The sequence below is a fragment of the Rana temporaria genome, chromosome 2 (genome assembly GCF_905171775.1).
Source record: "Rana temporaria chromosome 2, aRanTem1.1, whole genome shotgun sequence".
NCBI lineage: Eukaryota > Metazoa > Chordata > Amphibia > Anura > Ranidae > Rana > Rana temporaria.
The window spans coordinates 137,765,625-137,779,548 of NC_053490.1; the positions used below are offsets into that span (position 1 = coordinate 137,765,625).

Consider the following 13,924-nt stretch of genomic DNA (forward strand, 5'->3'; position numbering starts at 1 on the left):
TTGCCACATTTCAGGCTTCAAACATAAAGATATAAAACTGTAATTTTTTTTTTGAAGAATCAACAACAAGTGGGACACAATCATGAAGTGTAACAAAATTTATTGGATATTGCAAACTTTTTTAACAAATAAAAAACTGAAAAATTGAGCGTGCAAAATTATTCAGCCCCTTTACTTTCAGTGCAGCAAACTCTCTCCAGAAGTCCAAATAATCCTTGTGATTCCTGGAATGAAGGATAACAGAGGCACCCAAAGTGCACCTTCCACCGTGAAGTATAAAAGTTGTGCCCTTACCGGATTGATAGACTCCACGTTATAGGAGCCTAGCAAAGCATGGATTCACACACCCCATTAGGGATCCATCCATGGAATGCAGATGAAGATTGCATTGAAATCAGCCTTGCTGGTTTTTCCTTTTCCTTAGGGGCGCTGGCGTCAGTTATGATCATACTAGTAAGGTGGAGTCTATGCTCAACTTACCACGCCAGTTTGTGATCTGCAGAATCTTTTAACCCAGGATATTTTTACTTTTGTTGTACTTGTGTGGACTCATTCAATAAATACCACAGTTTTACACTATGTGGCGATCTCTCTCTTCCTTTATATCACTTGGATGAGAGAACAAGGAAAAGGAACAACCAGCAAGGCTGTTTTCAATACCATCTTCATCTGCTTTCCGTGGATGTGAATCCATGCTTTGCTAGGCTCCTATAACATGGAGTCTATCTATCCGGTAAGGGCACATGTTTTATACTTCACGGTGGAAGGTGCACTTTGGGTGTCTCTCTTATCCTTCATTCCAGGAATCACAAAGAGTTTTTGGACACTTATATGGACGCTTTTCTGGATTTATTATCCAGTTTTATTCATAATACCTTGTACACACGATCGGAATTTCCGATGAAAAAAGTCAGATGGAATTTTTTCATCGGATATTCCGACCGTGTGTGGGCCCTATCGGACTTTTTTCCTTCGGAGTTTAGAAATAGAACATGTTTTATTTTTTTCCAATGGAAAAAAATCTGATCGGAAATTCCGATCGTCTGTGTGGAACTCCGACGGAGAAAAAACATGCATGCTCAGAATCAAGTCGACGCATACTCGTAAGCATTGAACCTAATTTTTCTCGGCTCCTCGTAGTGTTTTACTTCACCGCGTTTTGGACGGTCGGAATTTGGTCTGACAGTGTGTGTATGTAAGACAGCTTAAACGGAATTCCGATGGAAAATTCCATCGGATTTTATCTCATCGGAAATTCCGATCGTGTGTACAGGGCATTAGACACTAGCACAGCAATCTTTTGTTCTGTTGTGTGATTGCCAGCTCCTTTCTTTTTTTTTTTTTGATTCTTGATTATTTTTCACCTGCGCAGTTACTACATTTTCTTTTCTGTACTAACAGTGTGCATCAAATTCTATAGTTCACATCCTGGATGACATGCAAAGCACTTTGTAGCTTATACCTAATTACTTATTTTATCATTTTTGTGCAGGACCTTCCCAATGCCATGAATGCTGCTGAGATCACAGACAAGCTGGGTCTTCATTCTCTGCGTCACCGCAACTGGTACATCCAGTCCACTTGTGCCACCAGTGGAGATGGTCTCTACGAGGGGCTGGACTGGCTAGCCAACCAACTAAAGAACAAGAAGTAACGACTCCCATCCTTACCTCTGCCTCCCCAGTGTGCGCCTGACTCTTTCTCCCCAATCCCTTCCATCCAAAATGCCCTCCTCTGCCAGAAAAGGATGGGTTTGGCTTCTGACACAGACCAACCCATCCCTTCTGGTCCCACACTCGCTTACTTTGCCGTTTTGGTTTGGGGTGTTTTTATCGGGTGCCGTGTTTCTTCTGAATCATCCAGCTGCTGTTACTTGCTCTTTATTTGTCCTTTTGGAGATTTTGGGTGGGGGAGGACTTGTGAGATTTGGCAGAACCTGCCATAGCAATCTACCCCCTGTAGACAGGGTCGGTAAGGCAAGGATTCGGGAGCTGTGCTGTTTTGTGTCTGTATGTTCTGTGGAAGCTCCCTGTGCTGAAGACTGAGAGATGTATTTGGCTTATTGTGTTTGTTTTTCAAGGCAGGTTGTTTCAATGCTTCATACAAGACAGTTTCGTGATGCAACAAAGTAAACTGTACTTTCCTTTGTTTTGAAGAAAAGGTTAGTTAAGGTTGGGTCCTATTAAATCACTTGAATTACTACTGTAAGGCCATTGTATAATCTATCCACCTTTTATTATAAATCTGGATAATCTGTAATCTACTGAATATGGAACTCACTCCAGATATCTACTGTGGTATAAATCGGCACAGAGTTTACACTGGTATTCCACCACTCTGGTGCTCCACTTTGTGGCACATAAGAGCTGGCTTTTATGCTCTGTTTGAATAGAGGTATTAAAACGAAATGTATGGCAATAAAGATTCAACGGTTGTAATCAAAATGGGTTTGGTATGCTCTGATCGTTACTGCTGACTGCAAAAGCCATAGTATTTCCTTAGCAACTGTCTTGAGCCAGTGGGAGAGTTAAATGTATATGAACTGTGCATGTGGGTTGTGCTTTTAATTTCTAAACACCTGCTATAATGAAATAAGAGGTTATTTGAGCACATTGTGCTCCAGTAGTTAAAACCTCACCACCCTTATTTATAATGACTGGAGCAGCTCCCAATGATGTCACTGTAGAAGTCTACACTCCTCCTGTCAGTTACATCACTGGGAGTTCATCCAGCTGGTAAAAAACACATGCATCTATTTGCATTAAATGTTATTACCATTTTTTTATAATCTGCAATGACACTTCTATTCAAACTTGATGGTTGTGAAATCTTCCTTTTGTTTTTTTTCCTATATGCTTTCTCATGATAATTCTTCTGTATATGAAGGAACAGAACATTGCGCTCATGGTTTTAGGGTGAATCGATTTGCAACTTGTTACTCTCTGTAAAGCAAAAGGCATGACAGGGATTTAGTGTTAAGGTGATTCATCTTTACATCATAGATTTGAAACAGATTTTCCAAGTGACCTTTTTCTGTGTGCAGAATGTTTTCAGATGGAATAATGGGGATTATTTTCTTCAGGGGAACTGGGAATACAGAACAAAATTATTTTTCGTATGTGTATTTTTTTTTTCTTTCTAATTCAGAACAAATTCTAATATATTGTGTCCTTTGGACACAGGATGGGTAAGTGTAGTGCAAAACAGATAGGTCAGCATGGGATAAGGACAGGGATAAGGATTAAGGTATCCATTGTACTCTCAACCAGATTCATATTTGTGTTGGGTTTGCTTTCTATAGTCATTGGTTAGATTTTTGCCTTTGAGTCTTGAAAATGCAACCACTTACATTAATAACTGGAGTATTCCACAAAAGAGGAAAGTTTGGTATCTTGCCTATAGGTTTGCTAGTGCTGCAATACACTTGTCTGAGCTTTTCATTATATTTTTGCTTATGAATAGGTCCAAAAGGATATAATACACTCTTAAAGCGGTAGTAAAGTCCACTTTTTCAGTTGTACCTACAGGTAGGCCTATAATGAGGCTTACATGTAGATACAGTGAAACTCTCCTAAACGTTTAGGAGATATTCACATTTGTAGCAGCCTGTGACATCACCGGCCTATGCGCTGCACTCTGAATGGACATCACTCTGACTCAAGCGGCTGGAGCCCGCAAACCCGGAAGGAAGACCAGGTGAAGATGGAAGCCCTGTCAGGGGTGACAGTGTGCCGCTAGAAGGATCTGTTTCACAGGTAAGTCTTTCATAAAGTGCTAGTATGCTGTGTATACTAGCACATTACGCCATTAACATCCAGGAGGACTTTTTTTATGACTTTGCTACTGCTTTAAAGATTTCTTACACAGTCCTATACAAAATAAAGAAGGTTTGATGCAAGTATTAAAGTGGACCACATAGAGTTTACTTGTATAAACAATTACATTAGTAAACCTATTATACAGAGAAACCTTATTTGTGCCCAATGTAGTTCCATGATACTGTGTACTATTTACAAAGGATAACATTTCACCACCAAATAGTGCAAACTGCATCCTGCCCTCCCGCAAACAGATGAAGACACCCAAGTTAACAATAGAGGCACTCTCGATGGTTTGTTAGAATGTAGGGTGTAGTTTCAGCAATGAGAAGGAGGTGAAGTTAAAACCACTGCAAACTATGCACTTGGAACCGTGGGCTGACTTGTGGGAAGAGATGTCTTTGTTTATTAGAGGAACTGGTAGGCACTGGTAAGCCTCGTATTAGGCTTAAATTATCTGTACACCTTTAGATTCCCCCACCCATCCACACCAAACAGTTTGGATGAAGGAATCTTTCCCGCCGGTTTATGTTTTTAGCAGCCGGGGTAATCTGGGGTTTCTAAATACCCAGTGACTGTATCTGATTGGATGCAGTCCGTGCTCCGCTGCTAGTTTTCCACCCAGCTCCTTCGACATATCTTGATTGAAAAACTGACAATTGATCGGCTTGGTGGTGCCAAAAGGGCCGCCCAGAACTCTTATTCAAGCAGTATTTTGCTACCTTTTTATGCTTTTTAACAGTATTTGGTCGGTTCCCTTTTATAAAGTATTGCATAGCATGTTATTCATGCCAGTATTTCCACACAGCTCCACCTCAACAGCCAAGGGAAGTAGTACTTGCAAATTGTTGGCCAGCAAATAAATAATATAGCAAACATGGCAAAGTGAAACCACGCTCCTTTTTACTGAAGATATGGTAAAAACAGAAGGCTGTCTTACCATGAAATACATTTGAGAGAAGTGTAGTAATTGCAGTTTGTTCCAGCTGAAATGAGGAACATTCAACTGTAGATTAGTCCTTTGAATGTTTTCTTGCACCCCAACAATTCAAAAAAGCATTAACCAGGAGTCAGATTTTTTTCATTGACTTGTCTAATTATTTCTGATTATATCTACACATCCCTGCAAGTTCCATTTAATTACATTAATAATATTTCAAGCTTGACAGCATTACTATTCTGTCTCGTTATAGTCTTCAAAATGTAGGCCCATGGTCCATTGTATATATCGATTCTGTATTTCTTTACTACTTGTGTTATTTTATTTTTTTATTTTTTGTTTACAAACTTTTTATACTTCCTGTGTTATTTTCACGACAGTATTCAGAATTCCAATATTAGACTCACCATAAAAATTCATACATTTATAGCTTGCCAATTTTTTACTTGAAGTAAGTTGGTCACACACCAGCAGATCTGAATGCTCAAGTGGACCATATTTTCCCAATCACTGATGTACTGTATGTATCCCAAGTGGTAATTCAGCCAGGTTCAGAAGGTGCTTCTGACCAACCCAGTATAAGAATCGGTTCAGTTAAGGATACCGCTGGATCCCTGGACAGGTAAGTGTCCTTATATTAAGAGTCATATACAGTATTTGTAGCTGACTTTTTGGGGGGAGTCTGGAGCTCCTCTTTAATGGTTTGCCATTTGAAAACGAATAATCTTTAAAAGAGTTCAGAGCCATTGAACATAATATTGACCATATTATTAATATGGTAAATATCCTGAGACCTTGATTACTGGTAAATGTTGGGAAGAGACCCAATCTGGCAAATGTGCTAGTAAATCTGACTGGTGGGTAGACTTTATAAATGCAATAAATCTTCAAACACTTGTCCCAGTAGCAAATGGTTGGTGAGCTATATGCCACTTTATGAATACTACCCAGTAGGCTGGTTTTTATAGGTCCGCTTCCCTAAAATCTTTCTTTTCCTGTTCTGACTGCGAACACTGCCAATATATCTCCTGTCTGTAACTTTATTTCCTTTCATCACTTTTTTAAATAACACAGAAAGGAAGAAAAGGCTGGACATCGGATTCCTGTAGAATATTTGCTGTAGGAGGATCCTGGTTGGTAGGAAAAGCAGATGCTGCAGGTCAGAAAAGGAAAAGACAAATGTACATGAATGGACATTACATTGCATCTCTTTTGGAGAGCTGCAAAGATCTGCTAAAAAGTGTGTAATCATTTAATGTATATTGCCAGCTGAAGCTTCCACGGTAAATGACCTCAATAAGGACAAAGAAATGGTCCTAGAGGTCAGGATAATGGATTGTAACCATTTAATCACATGGTAGGAAATAACGCTGGAATGCATCACAATAAAAAGGTGTTTTAATATATTTAGGTGGAATACTAGCAGTATTTTGTTGAGAAAATATATTGAGGCACATTCAAGTTTTTTAGGAATGCATGTTCATTCACTTATTCTTCATATATATTATAGAGAGGAAAATGAAGGAAGGTGTGCTCAGGTCTTAAAGATGTTCTAGGGATGAAGGTTTGTTTATAAACCCGTTTTTTTAATATCACATTAGGCAGCGCAGGGGGATTGATTACCCTTAGGCAACTCTCCAAAAAGTGATGGCTTTGGTTAGCTCTTTATTCAAGTGGGGGACTAGAAAGAAAGGAGCCCAAAGCAGAACATACAAAGTCCAGGTTTATGTTTTATTCAGAATCTTGTTTTTGGAGCTCAAAGGTCCTCTTTATCAGAGTTGTGCTTTTTTTCAGCAATGATGAAAAGGGGTCCTTAAGGCTGGGTTCACACTACTGTGAATTGGATGCAGGTTTCCCCTCATTCAATATGCATGTCAGGAGATTGTGACCGGCTCTCTATGGAGCCAGTTTACACATCTCTGGAGCGGCTCGGAGTACTGTATGCGTCTTCTGGTACCTTTCAGGTCCAAATTCAGCCAAAAAGTTGGGCTGAAATGGTGAACAGGGCAGCACCGCGCCTCTGCTGTGAGCCGCTCCATGCTGCGGTGTGAACATAGCCTTATACTCTCAAACGTGTGGAATTTTTTAAGCATTTCATGGAAGGACAGTCATCTGTACTTCCTACACTTCTACAAATGATGCATGTCCTATCTGCTGCTGGTGGTAGATAAGCATGCAGAGCTGTTGACATAAATGTATGCCTCAGACACAAATTGTATGCTGGAATTAGCCCTCTGTAGTGAAAGTTCAGGTGGCGAGGCATGGCAATTTTTAAAATCTTTATACTGTTAAGTATTTTTTTTATTTTTGTGGGGCCTTTTTATAGCTGGATCCTGCAGTGTACTCCACACTTCATCTACATTTTACATTTCATGCATGAAAGGCAGTCTGCAGTGTGGAGCTTGTAGTGTCCCACATAATACTGCAAACAAACCCCTGTGTTTGTGAAGCGGCTGGCCACATGACTGACAGGTTATGTGACCAGGCTGTCTTTCTCCAAGCTTATTATTTAATGAAACGAATAGCACTTTGAAGCATAATGGACATTTTTGAAGCACAACGCTGTGCTTTATAAACATACTATTTTGCAGTGGTACAGCCACACTAAGGCAATAAGGCTGCTATATAAATGGGGACCTACGTGTTGGTGATCTTCCTCTGTTATTTCCTATGTGCTATCTTCTGGTCATGAAGACTCACAGTATAAACCAGTGATGGCGAACCTTGGCACCCCAGATGTTTTGGAATTACATTTCCCATGATGCTCATGCACTCTGCAGTGTAGTTGAGCATCATGGGAAATGTAGTTCCAAATCATCTGGGGTGCCAAGGTTCCCCATCACTGATATAAACCATGGTAACTGGGGTTTGCTGGAAAAGAGCTGGTGGAGGAAATGTAGAGGCATGAAGTGCCAATGCCTATGCAATCTTGGGAGAAGTTGCAGCCTTGGTCCCCTATGACTGTGTCAGAATGGATCCCTTTCCCAGAATTGCTACCCATAGACTCCTGGGTATACTAAATCCCTTCCTGCCCTGGTGTGTTAAAAACAAGTGGCATTTATAAACCTGAGCTGCCATTATGCGCTTTCAGACTATGTAGTGCAATTTTTACATTAGGGACCATTTTGTTTAATCCAGTGATGATTGGTTTGATATTTATTGATATTGTTTGGTTGTAATCAGGTTATTCTACATGTTTTTTTCTTCTCCTCAGTTAATTGATGCTGTTTGCCTCAGTAGACTCTTTTCACTTGTGCTCTTTATCTTTTACCTATGGTCTGTGTGATGTATAGTGGAACGTATGGTTCAAGCTGGGTATTTTTTTGTTTGTATATTTTGGAATGTAAGCTGTATGTGTTCAAAGAAAAGAATTAAACCACTGGAAGCAAAACATGGTGTCATTTCTTTTTTTACATATTGTAAATGTTTTCCAGGTATTAGGATTTGGAAGATGGCATACATCTGCATTCATCATCACCTACAGTAAGACCTATTTAGTTTGAACATGCCCAAGTAGCCAACGTGGCTGCATTTAGGGCTTATTCACATGTGAGACAATACCCTGTGTTTTAGGGCCGAAACAACTAATCGATTAATCGACAAATAATCGATTTTGAAAATAATCAATTACAATTTTCATAATCGATTAATCGGCCAGTAACATAATGGTGATAAAAAGACTAAAATGAGCCCTTTATAGTACAAAAAAGCAAATCGCTCCTGTAAATATTACTTTCACTGTCCCACAGTAAAAAAATGAACCCCTTACAGTAGTGATTATTTGCTCTTTTTGTACTTATTTTTGTTTTTTTAACCCCATTATGTTACTAAACATCTCAGACCTGGGGTCACACCTCTGTGTTTTGGTACTTTTTGCAGAAACACACTACAGTTCATTTACATGTTTTCCTATGGGACACGTTCACATCCATGATTTTTTTCAGCTGCTGCGTATTTGGAAAGGACAAGGACTTTTTAACGCAAAACGGTGCTATTTTTTTTTTTTTTGGTTCAATATACTTTAATGGAGAATCTGCAGAAAAGCATATGATGTGTTTATGCGGAAATTTGTGTTTTGTAATCTGCCCAACAACAAATTGGCCCAAAAAAATGTAAAAATGCTATATTTTTTTTTTAAGGCTATTATCCGATTAATCGAAACAATAATCGGCCAACTAATCGATTATGAAAATAATCGTTAGTTGCAGCCCTACTGTGTTTACAGTGCCTTGAAAAAGTATTTATACCCCTTGAAATTTTCCACATTTTGTCATGTTACAACCAAAAACGGAAATCATTTTATTGGGATTTTATGTGATAGACTAACACAAAGTAGCACATAATTGTGAAGTGGAATGAGGGAAAATGATAAATGGTTTTCAATTTTGTTTACAAATAAACCTGTGAAAAATGTGGCGTGCATTTGTATTCAGCCCAATTTACTCTGATACCCCTAACTAAATGTTTAATTTAATCTCTGTATAAATACAGCTGTTCTGTAACGCTCTCAGAGGTTTGTTAGAAAATCTTACTGAATGAGCAGCATCATGAAGGCCAAAGAACACAACCAGACAGGTCCCAAGCTTTGAACATCTCACGGAGCACTGTTCAATTCATCATCCGAAAAAGGAAAAAGTATAGCACATCTGCAAACTTACAAGGAGGAGCTGCAGAGATCCACAGCTCAGGTGGGAGAATATGTCCACAGCACAACTATTAGTCGTGCACGCCACAAATCTAGCCTTTATGGAAGAGTGGCAAGAAGAAAGACATTGTTTGAAAGAAAGCCATAAGAAGTCCCCTTTGCAGTTTACGAGAAGCCATGTGAGGGACACAACAAACATGTGGAAGAAGGTGCTCTGTTCAGATGAGCCCAAAATTTAACTTTTTGACCTAAAAGCAAAATGCTATGTGTGGCAGAAAACGAACACTGCAAATCACCCTGAACACACCATCCCCACCGTGAAACATGGTGGTGTCAGCATCCGGTTGTGGGGATTCTTTTCTTCAGCAGTGACAGGGTAGCTGATCAAAGTTCATGGGAAGATAGATGGAGCCAAATACAGGGCGATCTTGGAATAAAATCTGTCAGAGTCTGCAAAGGACTTGAGACTGGAACGAAGGTTCACCTTTCAGCAGGACAACGACCCCAAACATACAGCCAGAGCGACAATTAAATGGTTTAGATAAAAAAGTTTATTCATGTGTTAGAATGGCCCAGTCAAAGTCCAGACCTAAATCCAATTGAGAATCTATGACAACACTTTTTGCTGTTCACAGATGCTCTCCATCCATCTGACAGAGCTTGAGCTATTTTGCAAAGAAGAATAGGCAAAAATGTCACTCTCTAGATGTGCAAAAAAGATTTTCAGCTGTAATTGCAGTGAAAGGTGGTTCTACAAAGTATTGACTCAGTGGGGCTGAATATATATGCACGCCACACTTTTCAAATATTTTTTTATAAAAAAAAAATTGAAAACCATTTATCATTTTCCTTCCACTTCACAATTATGTGCCACTTTGCGTTGGTCTATCACATAAAATCCCAATAAAATACATTTACGTTTTTGATTGTAACATGACAAAATGTGAAAAAATTTAAAGGGGTATGAATACTTTTTCAAGGCACTGTATGTGGCTATTATTTAGCACTTTTAAAGCCTTATAACTGCCATTTAACGGCTGCTATAAATATTACAATTGCACCACACAGTGCTGTACACACACACACACACACACACACACACACACACACACACGTGGTAGCTTTGTGTTGTGTTAAAAATTTAAGCAGCATGTGGCTTTCATGAGGCATTGTCATTTGTCAGCCGCCTCCATTGAGTTCAATGGTAACGCTTTATAAACGCACCTTAAGCACTACAGGTTTGTGTAATATATCTGCCAGTGCAGTGTATGTTATTAGCTAGGAGATATATAACACAGCCCTGCAGGAGTGACTCATCATTTACTATTAAATCTCTGAATGAACAGTTAGCATTGCAGGGCTGTGTGATCTATCTTCTGGTGCTACATATGTTTACTAGCAGCCAGGTGATCTATCACACAGACCCACAATGCGGACTGATCATTTATTATTGAATTTTGTGAATGAACAGTAATGACTGAAGAGTTGTGAGAATTTAGAGAGGTGGTGGTCCCTAATGCTATGCTGTATCTGCCCCATAGGAACATCCTTAAAGTGTTTGTTACCCTAAAAAAAAAGAAATGGATCCCGATCCTTTAATGCATGTTATACAGCACAGTGCTTGTGCTGTGCAATTTGGCCCCTTCTATCACCTGAAATACCTGGCTGATTCTGCCTGGTGCTGCCCCCCCCCCCCCCCGTAAACTGACCACAGTTTATCATGGCTGCTGAGCCCTGACACTGTGGTCAGTTTACGTGCCTCCTTCATCCACAGCTCTCCTGTCCTCCTCTCCTCCCTCCCTCCCTGCCTGTCGGTTCATGACAATGTCTGCACCCCCCCCCCCCCCCTGCTGCTGAAATAACATTTAAAGTTTCATATAATCCTGTGTGTTTCGTTATGCTATGTGCCCCAGTCTCTGTGTTTTTATAAAGAAAAAATGACGTCTATACCTGATTTCAGAGAGCCGCTCATGTGACCAGCCACCTCTCTCCTCCCCCTACTGATGTCAGCGGGGGAATCTCGGTCCCTCCCACTCTAGCTGTTAGATTGAGAGGTGAGAGAGGCAGCTGGTCACATGAGTGCTGAGCAGTGCTCTGAAATCGGGTATAAACAGCATTTTTTTTATAACACAGAGACTGAGACACATAGCATAACGAAACATACAGGATTTTATAAAGATGGCTTAATAACCACTTTAAATTGGGCTTCAGTCTAGGGTGCAGCTAGAGTGCAAACAAAAATCAAAAAGTGCTTTTAGTACAGGGGCTACATAGGGGGCTATGGATCTGAACAAGACCAAGTGCTATGTGCCCTTTGCCTCGTGGGGCATTCCAGAAGGATTTTTAATCTGTGACGATACCTTTTCTTTAAACACTAACCCTTGCAGTGCAGGGGGCTTAACTGCAAGGGTAGATTTTTCTACAATCCAGGCAATTCGATTTAAGCAGCCGTCTATACAACATATTGGTGTGCCTGTTATCCACTACTGTGGTAGGTGTAAAAGTTTATACACAACAGGTTTTGCTTCAAGAGCAGTGTGTAGTATAAGCTGCAAGTGTGTACCACATAAAAATAGATCTATAAATATTTATAAGTTCAGAGCATCTGGCAAATGTGGATGAATGAGAAATGTTATATGCATATGGGTTTCTGGAGAGAGGTAATTTGGATTAAAAATATCTATTGTAGCTGCTGACACAAAACATAGCTTTGAACAAAATAAAATGATTGTTGAACAGTGTTAAATAGCCTCTGAGCAGGAGACAACTGCACAAGTTTAGCTTTTCTGTCTCCAAAGATGACCACATGGGTTCCACTAAAACCTGCGTGGTAACCTCTTGAAAGGTAATGTCTTTACATTTATGAATTTAACGTTTACAAAGCAGTAGGCTACAGTGGATATAAAAAGTCTACACACCCTATTAAAATGTCAGGTTTCTGTGATGTAAAAAAAGTAGACAAAGATAAATCATTTCAGAACTTTTTCCACCTTTTAGTGTGAACTTTAAACTGTACAACTCAATTGAAAAACAAACAAATCTTTTTTTGGGGGGGAGGAAGTAAAAAAAAAAAAAAAAAATAATAATAATAATAATAATGTGGTTGCTTAAGTGTGCACACCCTTCTTATAACTGAGGATGTAGCTGTGTTCAGAATTAATTACATTCAAACTGATGTTAAATAGGAGTATCTGCCATCATTTAAAGTGCCTCTGATTAACCCCAAATAAAGTTTAGCTGTTCTAGTAGGTCTTTCCTGAATTTTTCTTAGCCGCATCTTACAGCAAAATCCACGGCCCGCAGAGAGCTTCCAAAGCAGAGGGATCTCATTGTTAACCACTTCCCACCCGGCCTATAGCAAAATGACGGGCGGGTGGTGGTTCAATTATCCTGACTGGACATTATATGACGTCTTTCAGGATAACTGCCAGCGCACGGCGACTGGTGGTGTGGCATGTCAGTCTGACACACAACAACACCGATCTCCTTAAAGAGCCTCTGACGGACGCTCTTTACCACGTGATCAGCCATGTCCAATCACGGCTGATCACAGTGTAAACAGGAAGAGCCGTTTTATCGGCTTTTCTTCACTAACAGGCACGAGTAGAGGAGAGCAGATCGTCAGCTCTCCTGACTGGGGGTCTGCGCTTATTGTTTATCAGCGTAGCCCCCCCCCCCCCACGGATTCCCACATTGGACCACCAGGGATGCCACCAGGACCACCAGGGATGGCCAGCACACATGGATGACCAGGTATGCCCCCCATGGTCACCAGGGATGCCACACAGTGCCCTAAAAGATGCCAATCAGTGCCCAGAAATGGTTCCAGTCAGTGCCCACTGCAAATGCCTGCCACATGTCTCCTCATCAGTGATTCCCAGCAGTGCCAACCATCAGTGACCATCTATGCCACCTTTCAGGGTCACCCATAAGTACCCATCAGTGCAGCCTATCAGTGCCCACTGTATGTGATCACTTGGGTCTTGCACATTTTGCCAAATTAACAATCTATGCAAGACGAATGTAAGGTACAAAACGATCGATCAGCAGTGGAAAACACTGGCTGTGTGTTCAGGGAAAACGGTCTCACTGACAATTGACTGCATGTAACTACAGAGGTGCGAGCAATCTCCTGGAGGGAAGGACAGGTGCCCTGTTTGGTAGCCATGATGGTGCCACATCCCGGTAAGTAGATACAGAAAAGAGCTATGTTTGTCTTTTGATATGTTTGTGCCCATATACATTGGATGCACAGTACCTCCAGTTTATACAACTCTAACTCTACCCCATGTGTTCATTGAGCCCTTATTAATTATTAGGTTCATGACCTTTGAATTGTTTTCTAATTGTGGAGGCTTTGGAGGGATCCTGGTGCTCTTGCATGCATGTGTTCTCTGCCATATGTAGTAAGTTCCCTTTATATGTGTTTATGGGAAAAACATGAAATACCCCCTCAAGGGTGGGACTTTATAAGTGACACAAACACGTGAATGAGTAGAAAAATATATAGCAAATTTATTT

At 40.3% G+C, this 13,924-nt stretch overlaps 1 protein-coding gene across 1 annotated transcript in view; it reads left to right on the forward strand.

Annotated features, from left to right (window-relative positions):
- ARF3 (ADP ribosylation factor 3) overlaps window positions 1-8,149 on the forward strand; it is a 44,234-nt gene extending 36,085 nt beyond the window's left edge. The window contains exon 5 of the mRNA XM_040341175.1: window positions 1,493-8,149. Within this exon, the coding sequence (XP_040197109.1) occupies window positions 1,493-1,654 (162 nt within the window). The 3' untranslated portion in view covers window positions 1,655-8,149. The remainder of the gene's footprint in view (window positions 1-1,492) is intronic.
- Window positions 8,150-13,924: the final 5,775 nt, after the last annotated feature.